Source organism: Stenella coeruleoalba (genome assembly GCF_951394435.1).
Source record: "Stenella coeruleoalba genome assembly, chromosome: 10".
NCBI classification, from domain to species: domain Eukaryota; kingdom Metazoa; phylum Chordata; class Mammalia; order Artiodactyla; family Delphinidae; genus Stenella; species Stenella coeruleoalba.
In genome coordinates, this window is record NC_137156.1 from 18,070,240 (window position 1) to 18,088,903 (window position 18,664).

Genomic DNA, 18,664 nt, shown 5'->3' on the forward strand with positions numbered 1-18,664 from the left:
TGTGTGCTAGTCTAGGAGTCTAACATTTATTCATCACAGTTTCTGTGAACAAAGGGCTTGCATTATTCACATCATCAATTTACTAATAAATGTTTAACACAGAAACACTTTATAATCAGGATGATCCCTTAATATAAATCTACATTTCAGCAGGTACTTTTCAGTACTTTCTCTCCCCCTCCCCACCTCTAAATATCCACCTCTCATTTCTATACAGTTTAGGCTTCTGGCACATGTTCTCGTGAGTGCAAAACTTGGTCTCTGATTAGTTTGAGAAAGTCTGGCCACATCTGTTCGGTTTGTCTATACAGCATTGAATTAAGCCTATTATCAACAGGACTCCAAGAAGCAGGATTAAAGCCAATTCAGTACTGACTTCTACCATGTCCCCCAGTCCTGGTCCTGGACCCAACCAGCTGAATAAATCCCCAAAACAATTAAGGTCTAACTTAGAAATCCATGTGGCTTTCTCTTTGTTTCTGTATTAGCCTTTCCTTTAGATCTAAGACAATAATCCAGGTGCAGTGGGATGCACTAGTGACAGCACACACTCTGCCTCCACCTCCAGGAGGAGGTCTATGCATCATTCATAAAGAGCCTGGTCAGTTAGTTGAGGCCGATCTGGATTCCTTCCAGGACCAAGGTGGTATAATTGATCATTTTAACTACAGTCAGGGAAGGACAGATTTCATACTCACTTTTGTAAATGGGTGACTAACATTGTAGTTTAGGGAGGGAGGTAAATTAAAGTCTGGCTACTACACAAAACATATCATCCCAAAGCTACACATGGTGACTCTGGAAAAACAGCATTGTTTACAGTTGTTGGGATTTCCCATGTGGGACCTACATCGATCAGGGAGTACAGGTTGACAGAGCTCCCAAGGTAGCCTCCCAGCTAGCTAATAGGTATTAGTATTCCTGGTTCTATTCACATACTTGAGTCTAGTCCTTGTTTTTTGAAGGCAGTCAGTTCAATCTGATCTGTCTATCCATGTCACCACCCTGGTGGCATTTGTCTGCCCCATGGAATGACTGAGGAAAGTGAAGTGGGTTGCAAGGAGACAGCTGGAGGTGTTTTGGAACTGAGACCATTTGGTTTTTCCTATAGACTCTCAGCAAGGTGAAAAGGAACCACTGAGTGCTGTGTCCACAGTGGGTTTGTGTCACATCTGAGGGACCCTGAGCTTGGGAAACCCCAGTCAATTAAAAGGAGCTGCATGCAAATCTGTGTAAACTTTGCTCCAGAAAAGATATTATATTTAGTAAACTAGACAGCAAACAAACTTGTCCCGTGCTCCATAAGGAAGACACCGTCTCTCTCTTTGAGGGCTCTTCTCTGGACAATCATCCCTGAAGAGACAGACTGTAAGAAAAGGCTATCAGTGAGTCTACTCGCAAAGATGTGCAGATAATTCTGAGTTACCCACTGAGAATTATCTTCCCACATACCTAATTCATCATGCAGTTGGGATGATTAAATGAGATAAGATGGCTTTTATAAAGCAATCAATGAATATTAGTTATTGTTATTATTTATTATAATTCTTATAAAGGAAGGCTTATTCTTTAAAAGTAGAGTTAGTTTAATTTAAAGACATTTTAATCTATTGTTTTATACTCCTTTGTGTAAGAAAAATACGACTCTAAATGCAAGTAATGTTTTGAATGCCAAAAGAACTGTGTATGCCCGGAGAATGTAAAAATGATATTCAAGTCTTAGTATATAGAAAATTCTAAAGATGGTATATAGGAATTTAAAAAACAGTTCCTGAGCTCTTATAATAAATGGGTTTATGCATTTTAATATGGTTAAGTTTATCCACAGTTATAACAGTTCTAATTGAATGCTTTAAGTTAATTATATGTTAATAATTAATATATTATTAGTAATATTTTGCTTCAGAAAGCTACTAATTTTTTTTGTATTGTTTCCAGAGCCCTAAGTGGTGTTTTTCATGGCCTTATATGTATTCATCCATCTCTTGGATGTGTTACAAATTCTTGCTCTTCAAAGTTTGGAAAATATTTTTCTATACCATCTGCTTCTCCCCATCTCTAACCCAGTCTCCCAGCTTAGTCATAGGACTTAAGGTTTGAGGAAATTTGGGTACTGTTTTTGTAGTACCGCTCCTTAAGTGAGCTTAATATTCTTTTTTTAAAGTTTTTATTATGTAAAAATTACACATATACAAAAATAGAGAAAAGAATACAGTGAACTTGGTTTACCTATAGCTCACCTTCGGTAATTATCAATTCATAACCAATTTTGTTTCATCTCTGCTCCCGTGGAACATGACCCTTCCCCCTCCTGAATTATTTTGAAGCTAATCCCGGATGGAATATTGTTTCATCTGTAAATATCAATATATCAGTAAAGTTCTCTAACGCTTAAGGACTTAAAGACATAGCTACAATACCTTAATCATACAAATAATGTAGTAATTTCTTAATATCATCAAATGTCTAGTCAAGTTCACATTTGCTCAATTAACTTGAAATTTAGTTTAGTTTTATTTCAGTTTAGTGGTTTACTAATTAGTTAACAAGTAAATTTGAATTGGGATCCAAAGAAAGGCCCTATGTCAAGATATATGTCTCTTAGGGATCTTCTAATTCATTTGAATCTACTTGGCCACTTTTTTGTTGAAGAATTCAGATCATTTGTCCTGTGGAGTTTTCCACATTCTGGATTTTCCTGATTTTATCCCTGTGGTGGCATTTGCCATAGTCTCTGTCCCCTGCATTTCTTATACCTAGAGACCTGATCAGGTTCAGGTTCAGTTTTGCTTTTTATTGGTTTATTTTGATGAGAGAACCTCAAAGGTGAAATTGTGTAGGAGGTGATGCTATCAACAGTGGATGATCAATGCCATATCCATTCTTCATAGGGGCTTACAACATGGAGATATTCTAAATTTATTATTTCTATAAAAAAATTTCCTCTTGTCAACGATGTGGTTCTCCTGTGGTACCACTTATAAAGAAAAGGCAAGATGATTGCTTGCATCTTTCCCTTTATTTACTGGTTCACGTAAGGAAATGGTTTCTTAACATCTCAAGTGAACAATTAGTTTTTTTTTCTTTAAGCATCCTTATAAAACTCACAAATTTAAGCATATTTGATTTTCTAGCCAAGGCAGTTTTTATCTTTACTGATGGTTAAATTATTCCATTTTTGGCTGGTGAGAGTTTATCCAGATTGGCTGCTATGTCTTTTGATAAAGAAGCATCTTCTTTTCTTGTATAATATGATATCCATGCTTATTTTGTATTTTCTTGCCCCAGATCTGGAATCAGCCATTTCTCTGAGAAGCCTATATCCTTTTATGGGAAGTAATATTTATAGGCCATAATCATGACATTTTTAAGGGGAAAAAAACATGCAATCTAGTTTGGGCAATCCAGGAAACCAGTAAAATACTGGATTGATACTAGACAAAGAAAAACAGGAGGAAAGATGCTGGAAGAATGTCTACTTTTCTGCTTTAGGCACTAGGTCCTACTACTCATGTCTCTAAAAAGCAAAAGAAGACTTAAGCCGAATTACATCCTTTGTTTTAGATAGGAGAGCACAGTAGATAGGAGAGCACAGTAGTTGCTGTTTGCCTGAGCAACCATTTATAACCTCAGAATTTTTATTAAGCGAAAAATTCTTAGAATTGCCCTTCAGTACCCCTTTAAAACTGAACTTGCTTTAAGAAAATGTTTTAAAAACCAGGCTTGGTTTCCTATTGATGTGACTGATTTAATAATGGTCCTCTTCTTTTCATTTATGCAGCCTTATTTGAACTGCTTGCTCTAGCCTGGTTTAAGCTTGAGACCATAATTTGGTCTTTTTCTGTGGGTAGAATACTAAGGAAAGAGCTAAAGTGAGCAGAGATGCACATTATCCTCTGTGATCCCCAGTGCTGGGGCAGCTCTGCATTTGGTGACCTGTAATCACAGAGCCAGTGGATGGGCAGCTCCTGGCTTGGATGTGCATTTTGATGAGGCTTCCATGACAAATCTAATGGAAGACTCTGGCTAGCTGATGCGTAGCTGGCCTTCTGCCCTCATTTAACACACAATGCATTCCTCATTTCACATACCATCATCTATTTATGGATTCTGTTCAGACTCAGAAAATAAGATATACTTTTGGCTTGTTTAATAAAACTGGATACAGGAAACGGAGGAAAAGAATTGATCAAATCCTCAGCCATGTTTTAGCATACAGATGGTAACTATAGGAGGTGTTGGTGGCAAAAAAAAAAAAAAAAAGAGTTGATCAGGAAGATTTGCTTGAGTGAATTTTGATTTTGTTTCCAGCAGACCTCCTCACATGGCATTGTTTATGCAAATAGACCTTCTTTTCAGAAACCGTCTGGCTTCAGAAAACCCCTGTCAGTAGAGCATAAAAGCTAAGTTGTACGGCAGCAGTTAGCAGACTTCTGAAAGGCTGGCTGAATGGAGCAATGGATGCAATATGCAGGCAGGCTGGCAGACAGAGGAGCCATTCTTCTGTGGGTCCCAATGGTATGTAGAGAGGCAGCAGAGCAGACCCCAGAGGAAGACAGAAAGGGCTTGGAGAAAAGGGGCAGTCACCCTTCTGCTACAGAAGAAGAAAAACCTCAAGTAACAGCAGCCCAGGATTTCATACACAAGTGTACTGAAAAGACAAAAACAGATTTCACCCTTTCTACTCCATTTTTAGTGACTCTGATTTATGGAAATATTTTTTTCTTTCTGTCTTTCCATCTTTTACTCCTCTTAGATAAGATTTAGGGAAAGGAAGAAATGGTGTTATTTAGTCACTTAACAAAAAATGAAACAAGGTTTTGCTTGCTTTTTCCTTTTCATTTGTATCCTGACTAGCATTTCTTATCGGAACAAATGAGTCAACTTTATTAATATTGATGGCAGAGGTGAAATGGGAAGTCTGAGGTTTTTTTCCCTTGGTAATCCATCTTTCCCCTGATAGTGTGTTGGGCACAAAAAGCAGGAAATTTCCATTTCATTGCAGTCTGCTTGTATTTACATGTGTTTATATGCATAAATAGATAGAGCTGTCCATATATATTGCATGTATACTATTCACAGATTGCTCTAAAAATATAAATACTGCACTAAGAACAATGACTTTATAAAAGTCAAACATCAGGGAGCAAGGAATCATATCAATTCTGAAGTATGTTTTGGCTCCCATAGAAGATTATTTTATTTGTTTTTCTCTTTGTGAGGCACACAGCTTTTCCCAGAGAATTTTCTTGAAAGGGAAGATGCATAACATCAAAGTAACTAAGGATTCAATGGACTGAATAACAGTAGATTTAATTTTTCCCTAACATCATTTGTTACAACTTGGTTTAGAAAAAGCTCAAATTTTCCATTTTTTACATGAATTAATATTTTTTCTTAATTGAATACACCAATATATGTAGTGATATAGATTGTATAATGTAATATAATTGTGTATAAATACAGAAAACATTGATACTCCAATAACAAATATACACTTTTTACTTCAATATACCATAGTGTTTATTGCATCTATTCTGGCCATGGCTTTCAGAGTATTATTTATTTTTTTGACTAGTGTAGAAAACTGTGCTGATCAGGGATGAAATGAAAAACAAAACCCTAGGTCTATGCTACATAGGAGAAATCTGCCTCTCTTGCTTCTACTCCCTTTTAAGGACAAGTTCTATAAGTATTTTTTAAGGGCATTGTGTGATCACAACCAAGAACTTCAAAAAGCTTTGTCTTTATGGGGTTTGGAAATCTCCAGTCATTATGTCCCCTTTCTCAGGCCTTCCCTCTTTTCGAAATATTATTGCCTTTCTCTCCTTTATCACCCGCAAGAATAACAACAGACATTTTCGGGGGAAAGTTGGGGGCTCTTAGCAAAGGGTTATTTTCCAACTGTCATCAATTTGGATTTTGCATATCAATAAAAAATTAATAAACTAATTTCAGGCATAGATGACACGGTTAATATGGAAGGCCTATTGTTAGGAGAGAAATAGTATATTCTTATCAGTGGATTTAAACAGCTATTCATCATTTCTAAAGGGCAATTATTTGGAATCCATTAAACTGGAATTCATAATACCCCTGCATACTGAATTTTAAATAGAAATCTGTATTTAGATGAAGGAATACATTAGTATAAGTCATTAGAGCACTGAAAATCCATGACTTGTTCATTTTTCACTCTTCTTTTTTCAGATAATATGAAGCACCAGGGATGTTGGTCCTTTAGTAAAACCAAACTAAAAGAAAACTAGGCACTCTTTTCAGTAGCATTGCTATGGAGAGTAATGTTTTCTTTCTTTCTCTCTCTCTCTCTTTCCTTCTCTCTCTCTTTCTTTCTTTTTCTTTCTTTCTTATCTTCATCTTCCAGTTTTCCTAATTATTTCATATGAAATGAATAATCCCATGGTCCAATTCCCAGTCATCCATAGAAGACTCCTGACTCACTTCTCTCTGCAATTGTGCCTTCTCTGGCTGCTTAGGCATCTACATCCTGAAACTTACTGCTTAAGATGAGCATATCCAAGCTAAGGGGAGATCTTGTGCACAGTGACACAAATTCAGTTTCCATTAATGCACATTTAAATTATAGAACATTTAAAAATAAATTTAAGCCCCATCATTTTAAATAATATGAAAATAGTGGTTATTAGACCTGTTTTAATACCAGGGTCGGGAACATTTATAGCTATTATATTTAGGTATGCAGAAGTGTGGCTTTTATTGTTGTGAAGCGAAAGTAGGAAGCTTGAGGACCAGACATCTAACCTAGTCAAGCAATGTATTTTACACTATCAACTTCCTTCACGTCCCCTTTTCCCTATATAAGCCATGCTAAATAAATGACAGCCCAGCCTGTGTTAGAATGAATGCCAACTCTGAATTAGTGTGGATTGATAGAAATTTTCCTGGGTGACATCTCTACTATATTCTCCCAGCTTGGACTTCTGTTAACATTTATGTACTAGTTATTTACATTGACTTTTTCAGTAGATATATTTGGCAAAGGGAAGATTATAAACCCGCAGCTAAACAAGATGAAGATAAGGAAGACCTCGGTAACCTGGATTATTCTGAACAAGACTTTACCAAGCTTCCCCATCCCCCCAACACACACCCTATTCCTCCATTACAGGCACATCTTAATGAGACAGCCTAATAGAAAAACAGCTAAAATAGTAGTCCTAGGCTCCACGTGTGTTGATATGTGCTGGCAACAAATTAGGTTTCTTAAAAACACAGCATATGGCCCTATGACTTGCAGCCTCGTTGGGAATGGTGTGAACACAGTCTGTTCCAGCATCCATACTATTAACATTTTTCTTGACAAGAAACTAGGTTTTAAGTAGGCGCACAAGCTTATACATCTGCTCATATGTGCATGTACATGCAAGCAACCACACACTGTATTCACATACCTCACATCAGACCAAACCATACGCTAGTCAACATGTAAGCTGGGTAACATTGATTTATAGGCAACAGTTCCTCTTGAGTCACTGTTTGAAGTCTTGGATAATATACAGTCACACTTAAAATGAACAGCAATGTGCTTTTACATGCAGAGGCAACAGGAAATCCAGACGGGCTGCAGTTTGTGTTTGTGGCTGCTTTGGACTTTTTCTAGATACACGTTTATGATGTTTGTTTTTCTTCCTCCTAATCTAAATAGATAAATTTAACCTCACTTTCTTAACTCACAAAATAAAATTAAGCACTTGTCAAGCAACTTTTAAAGATTCATTAAATTATATTTTATGTATATTGTATATAAATGTATATGTCATATTTTAAATAAGGTACTACATATATAACTGTGTGTGTGTGTGTGTGTGTATGTGTGTGTGTGTGTGTATTTACGTGTATAAAGTGGTGAGCAGATGACCATAATACCTGCACTTATATGGAGCCTTGTTCTGGTTTGCTGGACTGCTGTAAGAAAGTACCACAAAGTGAATCGCTTACACAGAAAGGTATTGTCGGGCTTCCCTGGTGGCGCGGTGGTTGAGAATCTGCCTGCATCGTGGTTTGGTGTCAGACTTTGGCTTGCTAAGTTCCTTGACTTGTAGGCATGTTTGCCTGATCTCTGCTTTCATGTTCACGTGGTGTTCCCCTCATGTTCAGTCTGTGTCCAAATTTCCCTTTCTTACAAGAAAACCAGTCATATTGGAGTAAGGGCCCATGCTACTGCATATGATCTCATCTTAACTAAACTAATTCATCAACAATGACCTTATTTCCAAATAAGTCCACACTCTGAGGCACTGGAGTTTTGGACTTCAACACACAAATTTGGGGGGAATACAATTAAACCCATAACGGGGCCTATAGATGCAACCAAGGAGGCTAGCCCAACTTGTGAACCAAGTTTAATTAATGGCTTTGGGAGGGGTTGGCTTCATTGAAAGCTAAGCTCTCTTGTACCACTCCCATTCTCAAGAGTGAAATGAGTCTGCCAGGTGGGCTAGACCCACAGCTGGCTTTCGCCAATGGGTGTATACTTTACCTGAAGCAGGAAGTCACATAAATCATAGTCTAGCCACCACTTAGGAAAACAGTGAAACTGACAGAGATGTAAATTCCAGCTTGTGTCTTGGAGTGGGAAAAGTGGGAACAGTCAGACTGAGAAGCTCTTCTGAGGCCCGGATGCAGACTTCTTGAATTCTAATAAACCAAGGGGAGCCAGACTGTCAAGGCGGTGCCTTTCTCTGGCATAATGCCAAGAAGGCCATTTGTATATGACATGACTACACTTTTTCCAAATGAGAATTATGTTAATATTTTGTAGGTAACTTTTTTGAAAATTTATACTACTACTACTACTACTACAGTTGAAAGTCTGTTAACCAGTATATCTTGTTATAAAATAATGAGAATAGAATGCTTCCTTTTTAAAGTGAGCTTACTACATACCTTGTAAATGTTGTTTAATTTCAATCTGTCCTATTTTTTATAGAAATACAATGGCTTATCGTCAGATTTCTAATTTTAAATATACAAAATTTTATGCAGACGAGAATTCAAAAGAGAGTTGCACATGATCTATACTTAACGTTTGTGAAATGAGTTTTGAAATTGTATTCATTGTACATTAGAGAGCAGAAAATGTTGGATGGCCCCGTGAAAGATGTGAATTTTTAAAATACATAGTTGTTTGGTGAGAGAGAGATAGCAGTTTGGGAGAAGCTGCATGAGAAAAATCAAGAAAATTTTAGACAAAATTAAAACATCATTGGAGTGGGTAGAACAGATTTAGTCTGAGAAGACCTTTTCCTCATTGATTAGAATATCCTCTTTATCTAGAAGGCGGGAAGATTGGGTCTTTCTACATAACTGGGGGAATATGAGGAACAGAGAACAAGCTCTGAATGAATTCCAAAATACAGAGTTTGAAGGAGCATGTTGAATAGTCTTAGAAATAGAATAAGCGTGTTCAGTAAATTATTGTATTATCTATAATGCTCTTTTTCCTTGTGTTGGAATTTTACTCTTTGCATTGTTAATGCCATAGTTATTAAAATTAATGTTACTTAATTAAAATTTTATATGGTTTTACTTTTGATAAATTAGTTATAATCTCAGTCCTATTTATAGATAGCTCAGTTCTTATTTTAAATAACCAATGTTTTTAGATCATGAGGCACTTAGGAGAAAATCAAGGGCATCACCTCACAATAGTAAATAACAGCTGGCTGATTTTCCTAAGACCTGACTACAAATGGCCACACAATTCCTCAACACTTCTGAATAGAGTGATGTGGTCATATCACATAATTCGGTTAAAATGAATTGGTTTTGTGGGTTGGATTATATTCCCCCAAAAGGTACCTTGAAGCCCTAACTCCCAGTGCTTATGAATGGGACCTTATTTAGAAATAGATCCTTGTAGATGTAATCAAGTTAACGTGAAGTCATTAGAGAGCATCCTAATCCAATGTGACTGATGTCCTTAAAAGAGGAAGAATATGTCATGCAAAGAAAGAGGCACACAGTGAGAACGCCAGGTGACAACAGAGGCGGAGATTAGAGAGCTGCAGCTGCAAGCCAAGGTGTGCAAAGGGATAATGACCACAACCAGAAGCTAGGAAGAAGCCAGAAAGAGTCTTGAAGGGAGCATGTCCCTGCTGACACCTTGATTTTGGCCCTCTAAGCTCCAGAACTGTGAGAGAATAAATAATCTCTATTGTTTTAAGTCACCCGGTACTTAGTGCTTTGTTACAGCAGCTCTAGGAAACTAATATATTGGCTTCTGGGCATTTGGCATTTTGCATTACTAGCTAATGCTTGCTGTTATAGAAACTAAATGCCTATATAAATGAAATCGCCAACTCCTTGAAAGCAAGTATATGTTTTTTCTGGTTTTAGTCCTACTTTAAAAATACATATTTGCCCACATACACATATTTTAATCTTCAAGTAAATAAGTCATTTCTGTAGTAGTTAAGGGTATAACAACCTAAGGATAATGCCTGCCTATATATGGTACAATTCAGTACATGAATCAGGCCTGCATAGTCCAAGGTTGAAGTGTGCTCGGGGGTGATTTGTGTGTTCTTTTAAGTAGACACCAAATCTGAACCTAAAAAAGTTAAGTAGATAAGCAACATCTTTCCTCTTTCCAAACTCTTTCTAGAATTTTCCCTGTCCAAATGATTACCGTCTCTTCTTCCAAACCCAGGCATCCCCTATCCTCATACTGCTCTTGGGATTCACAGAACTTCTCATGGTGCCTTCCCAAGCCTGTCCTCACATCAAGTGCGCTTTTCTACCTTCCCATTAAGAGCATAAGAATCTGAATTGAAATGTCTGTTTTCTCAGTGTGGCTTACCTCAGCTGGGTGGAAGCAATTTGATTAAATCAGTTTACTTTTAGGAATTAATGGCAGCTTACTTGATTTTCCCAAGGATATTTTGAAACAGGAAAGTCATTAACATAAATTAGTCTTTTATTAATAGAAATTTAGACAGCATGCAAAACAAAGAATTGTATGGTGTAGAAAGAAATTTCGAAGGAGTTGGTCTTTCACATTATTCATTATATCTTACCATTAGATAATAGCCTACTTTAACATAGCATATATTTCTCCCTTCTGCTCCCTGTAGGCACATAAGGGGAGACTGTGTTGTGAAGATACCCGACAATTTCAGGTGAGTATTTAGATTCAGATTTAACATTCATAGAATTTTTAGGATAAAAACACTTTTAGCATTTATAAAAAGGTAGACCTAGGTTTAAATTTTGGAGTCATCTCATAGGACAATGCTGAGCTAATTGTCTAACTTCAGAGCGTCTCAACCTCCTCTATGTGAAATTAAAACTAAGTGACAAAACACATATAAATTGTCTGGCACAGTGCCTGAACTTCATTCATTCAGAAATATTTATTGTGTGCCTGTTATGTCCCTCACACATAATACATAATCAATAAAAGTTGTTTTATTTCCTTTGTTGGCAAGCATACACACAAAATATGCAATAGCATGACATTGTATAGATTGAAACACGCATGATCAATTATGTTCGGCAAACTATCACGTGTCGGCCAATTAGATTGTTGCTATTTCTTTTTGCCATACCACTTCTTGTTTTGTATATAATTTCCCTTATATGCAATGTATAGTTTATACTATCACATTAATCTCAAAGAGATTCGAATCACATTAAGTATTTACATGAAACAAGAGGTACTTGTTCCGTGATGGTGGTTGGACTAAGGCAGCATTTCTAACAACCTAGTTAGATTTTAATTTTTTTTTTCTTTTTTTTTTTTTTTTTGTGGTACGCGGGCCTCTCACCGTTGTGGCCTCTCCCGTCGCGGAGCACAGGCTCCGGACACGCAGGCTCAGCGGCCATGGCTCACGGGCCCAGCCACTGCGCAGCATGTGGGATCTTCCTGGACCGCGGCACGAACCCGTGTCCCCTGCATCAGCAGGTGGACTCTCAACCACTGCGCCACCAGGGAAGCCCTAATAATTTTTTTAATACAGGATATTTTCACTTGAAAAGAAATTTACTATAAAGGAAAAGTATTTTTTATTGTTTTTATTAAGGAAATATCTCATATACATGGTATATAAGTTGGAAAAATCTATTAAGTTTCCAGAGCAATGAAGCTAAGTTTTTAAAAACAAAGTTTGTTCTGATCAATTAACTGAGTTTTAGGAGGTTGCTTCTTTCCATTCCATAGGAGAACAGTTCAGGAGCTGGCACTGTCTTACTTCGCAAATAAGGTATGATACATAAAGATAAAGAGTGTTTAAGGTCATGATTTAGATTTACCCTTAAGCTTCTATCAATAATTAAGCTCTGACAACCTTCTAGGCAACAGTTCTTTTTGTTTTCAAAGGTTAATTGCAGAGTTTTTCTGTGTATTTCTATCCTTTGCGCAAATATTCAATTAGCAAATTAGTTAGCTAACTCAGTTGATCTGATTATTTGTGTCTGTTGGCTAGCTGTAAAAAATACTCAGAAGTCCATCTTTAATGTTTAGACACATATATAATATGTCTATACTCTAGTATTATGTGGTTTTGAATATGGTTTGTAACACACAAAAAAGATTATATGGTTCAACCAGTGAATACCCTGTCATGTCTTTATTTTTATTTTTTTAAGTCTGTCCACCTGCTTGCTCTCTTACCATTTATGTGTTAGTTTAAAAATAAGATAATCAGGAATGCTGATCAGTCAGCATCACCTCTGTAGTTTTCTCCAGACTCTTTGGTCTACACTAATATTGGTCGGCTATGATTTGGGTTGACCTTAGCATTTCACTTGTTTAGGCCTTAGTTTCCTCTTATGTAAAATAAAGGGGTAGGACTCAAGATTTTTTTTTTTCTGATTTAATTTCCCATCCCATTATTTGAATTTCTGTGCTGGGCGGCGCTGCTGCATTCACAGGTACTCTATAGAGGCTCTGCCCCCAGGGATGTTTATCGTTTGGACCCATGTTCAGGTAGTGATGAAATCAGTAAAAGGGACTAGTGTGGAAAACTCTCATTGGTCGTGGCTTGGGGGACAGCAGACAGTGGGCTAAAGTTTGCTCTCAGAGTTTGCCTTTGGCAACGCAAACATCTATACAGTGTTTGGGACTATTTCTGATCTATTTATGAGTAGGACTTGAGGATCCAGCATAAAGAAACAGTTACTTTCCTAAAAAGGTCTTCTCAGGGCTCACACTGGTTCTGAACTACATATTTCAGGTTGCTAGTTAGACACACAAGTTTGGATGACCTTATTTGATTTTAATTGTCTCCATTTATCAAGTTAGTGAAGCCAACGACTGGATCTTTATTTTGCTACATTTTACATAAAGAAGTTTGTTCAACTCAAAACTGATATCTCTGTGTGTGTATGTTTATTTAGTCAACAAGTTTTTGATGAGTACCTACTATGTTTCAGAAATTACATTGGGTGGGCCTGGGGAGAGGGTCTCATACTTTTATCAAAGGAGAGCTTGACTCTTTCCCAGAGTTTGTTTAGCTTACACTTGCAGCAGAGGAAAAATTGTCACTTCTGAAAATACAGCTTTGAAGCCCCAAATATATTAAACTCATGACAGCACTATGTCTCTTTCTGTTTATATTTCATATTTGTATTCTCTATAAATAGGGGTATTTACAGCTCATAATTTTCTAAGCATAAGTATCCTGGTGTCACCTATTAAGCCAAGGTAACTAAATTAATAAAGTTAAACTGTAATAGGTAAGACTTTGAGATTTATAGACTGAGTGTAATAGAATGCACTGAAGATTCAATTGTACTGTTATTATCTTCTGATTCTGGACACACTTCTGATGACCCTTATCAAACATTAACTCTGTCTTCTCTCAGAGTATTACCTAATCTCCACAGGAAGTTGGTGGCACTCTATTTTTGCTTTTTATTATTTTAGCTTTAGTATTTTCTCTGGTTTTCATTTGCTGAATCTGAACAGAGCTCAATTCCAAAAAGAGTTTTACTAGGTCAATTTTTAGTCTATAATATAAGCTCCATGAACTAGCTAACAAATGTCTCTGCTTTAAAGTACTATTGAGAGCACTTTGCCCTTATGGGCACATCTTAATCAAAAGTATTATTTCATTAAAGTTTCACAAAATTCTGCTTTCTCAATCAAGGTACACTGGTACATAAGAACCAAGGAGGAAAATTGAGAAAATGATACCTAATACCAGATTATTCATTTCTGATCTTTATCCTAAAGGCCCAGGAGTCATATGCTGTTTCTTTCTCCTCTTACTCAGAGACAATCCCACTAAAGTTTCTTTCTGCCAAATGATTGTGTTTCAAGCATAACTGAAAATTCTGAAGTAAGTGAGACATCTGGTCAGGATCACCACTGTTTTGTGTGGGCCACTCCATGAGATTAATCCCTACAAATATAAATATTTCCATAAATATTCCACTTCCATAAATTATTATAATTTTTACATACTGAAAAAGAGGTTTATTGTATTTATTCTAAACCTCCCATGGGGGGGGGTGGTAGGTGTGAAGCAGTGTGTCATATGAATCCATGATATAAATATGTTTTATCCTCCTGGTACATCAAATTTACCAAAAGAGTTTGGAAAGAAAATAAATGTATTCCTCTGTGAAACACATAAAAGTATGATACGTAACAGAGAATGCACTACTCACTTAAAGCTTTGAGATAAAAGAGACACCGATAGAGTTCCTCCGATAGAAGTCCTAGAATTTAATCCCTTAGCCATTATCTCCCTTTCCCATCTCTCTGGGCATATATTTATTTACTTTTGTTCCTGCCATTAGGAATTCTAAACAGGAAAAGTTTGAAGAGTTTTGTTATAAGCAATGTGTGTGTGAATGGGATGGGAGTAATAGGAACCGTATTGTAATAGTCATTTTTTTTTCCTTCTGTGGTGATACTAAGGTTTATCGATTCAAATTAAATATACTAAGGTTTATCTATTCAAATTAAATAACGTTCTGATCTCCACTGACTTATTTGAGGGTGACATCAAGTTCCATTCCCAATGTAAATAGAGGAAACAGGAGTGGCACGGAGGGATAACATTGTTTACTTTTAAAATATAGGACTGCTAACAGACCTCATATTTTCAAAAGCCGAAGAAGTTCAAAGAGCCCAAAGCTTGACATAGAATGATCTGTAAGAATGTTTGCCTTGGCAGGTGACAGTGTAACATGTACCTTCTCTTACTCTGTAGTTTTCTCCTGCTTGGAACACACTGGGTCACTTAAGTCTTAGCCATCTGTATGTGCCTCGTAACTAGCCAGGTCAGAAACAACCTCTTCCAAAAAGTTTTCCTTGACACCCGGAGGCCATGGTAACCGCCACCTATTTCCCAGTCATTATGAGCAATTACTATCATGCATATTGCCTTCTTAGCTCTTATAATAGTCTGTATCTTATTGTTAATCATTTTGATAGGTTCATAGCTCATGTGTCCAAGTCTTGTTATATCATTTACATATATGTATATAATGTATATGACATACATATATACAAATATATAATATACATACATGATATATAACATTAGTATTTTCTATATCATATCTATATAATATTTATTTCATGTGTGCCCAAATATTTGTGTAATTATCTATATTGTCCATGGAATATCTTTCATAGGGAGTTAATGATCAAAATGTCCAATAATACAGATCAAACTAGAAATGCATCCAGTTTGTAAAATTCCATAGAGCAGTATTAGTTGGGGGTACAGATAGACATCTCTTGAAAAATGGCTACTATGGAAAATTAATTTGAGGTATGCCAAGGAAAATTAATTTGAAAACATTTATTACAAAAGATTTTAGAGTCTTTTGTATGGTAAATATGCTATGGGTGCTTGAAATGAGGGTATAATGTGCAGAAGTTGTCAACCTTATTTAAAAGTAGTAGGCCATCTCCAGTGGAGTATCTTGATTGATGGGCTAGAATTTGATAGGGTAAATTTCAGGAAACACCAGATATTTGGGAAATACTAGAAGGTCCAGTTTTATAAGTTACAGCTAAAGATGCTGTAAAAGCACCTCGGTTGATGTTTTAACTCCTGGTCCTGAGTCACTCCATCCCCACACATACAATTTTGAGAGTAGAGACAGTCCATATAGTTGTAACAAATTAGTCATCCAAACTACCTTCTAGAAAATATCCTCCTCCTCCTTCCTGATTCTCTTTAGCTGTTTCTGCTTCTCAGACCTCTTAGTGTTTTGCAGGCTATACACAAACGACTTGCCATGGGTTCTGATAGTGAATGGTTTTCAACGAGGATGCACATGGTTCTCATCATTACTCAGGTTACCATAGTCGTTCATCTGCCATTGGCACCTACTCTCATTGCAACAGAGCTCTAAATCTCAACCAACACCGTGGGGGTTGCTAGGTTCCCATGTGTCTGTTAAGGTCTTGGCTGTAGCAAATGTTACCATGTGTGCTTAGTGAGGATGCTCCCATGTCAAGGGCATGTTTGTACATTGTGACAAAAGTTCAGTGGGCCAAAGGCATGCTTTGTTGTTCAGAGCCCTCAATATTCTAAACTCATGTTCTCTCTCAACTATGTTAAAAGGATTCTAAAGCAATACTGTCATGTGCTTCCGTTATCTTACTAGGTATTTAAAACAGCCCTCTTCCAGTTTCCACTTTGAGTTGCTTTTCACTGTAGGTCTCAGATTGTGAGAGCTGAGCTAGAGGACAAATCTGACAGACAAATATTGTAAGTGTAATTAACTCCCACTCAACACTTCTCATATGATTGGAGGCATCGTTTCCACACCCAACTTTTCTGTTGGTATCTTCTTTCTCTTGAAATAATTTATTTTCCAGTTTATTCTTCAGGCTGTCACACACTTTGATCATCAATAAGTGTGCTCCACAAGTCTCTGAGACATATCCAGATAATCTGTGTTCTTGAGTACTTACTGCTGGAAAGAAAGTTTTATTTAAACATTAAAGTGTGCTGTATCCTATGATATTTTCTTTCTTTACTTCCAGTTGAATTAAATAGTGTGACTCATCTAAGGTAGGAATGTAAGGTTGAAAACAGAAGATTTTTGAAGACAGTTTCTTTTCCTGCCATTTGTAAATCTAAGCTCAGTGAAGGGAGTTTACTGAATAAGTAGGAAAGAGATGGGCAGACACCTTCTTTGAAAGGAGAAAGACAAAGAGATTTGGGAATAGACAAAGAGATTTTTCCAAGCAAAAGGAAAGGATAGTGATTTCTGAGATTCATGAGGATTTGAGATTCCAGAATGACTTTCTCATAACACAGAGTGGGGGTTGGATTCCAGGAAAATAGCTAAACTGAACTCCCAGCCCTGGAAACATCTATCCTATGTGACAGGGGAGCTTCTAAATTTCGATGACTATGTGGGCATGGATAATGGTCTTCCTGGGGTAACTAGGGCAGATAAAAGACTGGAGGATCCAAATGTTTGTCTCTGTGTAAGGTCTCTGGATGATTGGATAATCATGAGGGAGGAAGCCCAATAATTATCAGAGTTGAATTTCCCACCAATCTGGATGATGAGAGCTTGGAGTTGAATTTAATCCAAAAGAAGCATGGATCTGAGGTGAGACTTGAACCTGCAAGAACAATTGAATTAAGTTAAGAATGCAACCCAGAAACACTGAGAAACTTAATTAAAATCTTTGACCTCATGAAACTTACATCTAATGATTTTTACACCCAACTTAACATCTTCTAACAATGTGAGGTAGTATAAGTCAAATGCCAAAATGAGTACAGAGTGTAAAAAATTTCAAATTTCAAAGCAGGACATACATTTGAGCATAACATGGGAGGGGTCTACAGAGAAAATAAGTGACTTTTCATGGGCCATAAACAGTGGGTAGGTGGATAGCAGAGAAGAAAGGAGAACGTTTCCAAGCAGTCAAACAGCATGAGCAAGACTGTGGTCAGGAAGGAGAATGATGTTTTCAGGGGAGACTGAGGAGACAAGCCTGGATAATAGATCAAATTGAAAGGATGAGATATCATTTTTATACTTTGCTTCATAGACCAAATCTATATAAGTAATAGATATCATTTATAAAGTAAATACGATGTGCTAGGTTTTGTACTAGGTGACTTACCTGTATTATATCTAATCCTCTTTATAAACAAGCATAGGAGGTATTGGTGTCTCCATTTTACATGAGAAAACAGGGACTAAAAACGATTGAGTGGCTTGCTTTAAATCAAATAGACTGAAAATGTGAAGCTATGAACTATGAATAATGGTCAGAATCATCTCTGGCAAAAGCCTGTACATTTTATTTTAACTATATCATATTTTCTCTAGCATTAAAATATTTTTATAACATATAACAAGTCAATAGATGAAATATTGTATTCTGGGAGAACATATAACTAAAATAAATAATTGAAAGTAAATAAATAGATGCTATTTCTTATTTTCTTTCAGCTAGAATTTCATGTTTTATGAATTTTAAGAATAAGATGAAATTAAGCTCTCTGTTTGATTTAGAGCAATGTCCTATAATCAGGTAGAAGGTGTATGAAATTTACATCTATTAACAAAGCCAAATAAAATCAGAAGAGAGTAAAATCTCACTGTGCAGAGTCACAGGTTGACTTTTATTTAATTTAATATCATGGTCAAAAGGAGGAGAATCAGCTACCCCTACAATGTGAATAAC

The 18,664-nt window shown here is 36.5% G+C and overlaps 1 protein-coding gene across 41 annotated transcripts in view; it reads left to right on the forward strand.

Annotated features, from left to right (window-relative positions):
- Positions 1 to 18,664, forward strand: part of LOC307193308 (uncharacterized protein) — a 1,334,119-nt gene that overhangs the window by 962,598 nt on the left and 352,857 nt on the right. For 16 of the 41 annotated variants that reach the window (XM_079935107.1, XM_079935108.1, XM_079935109.1 and 13 more), the window contains one exon: positions 11,118 to 11,162. The exons of 4 other annotated variants lie outside the window; for them this stretch is intronic. In XM_079935107.1, the coding sequence (XP_079791233.1) occupies positions 11,118 to 11,162 (45 nt within the window). Of the gene's footprint in view, positions 1 to 11,117; positions 11,163 to 12,177; positions 12,246 to 13,626; positions 13,688 to 18,664 lie in introns of all 41 variants that reach the window. 21 more of the 41 variants (XM_079935120.1, XM_079935102.1, XM_079935121.1 and 18 more) reach the window with 3 other exon arrangements.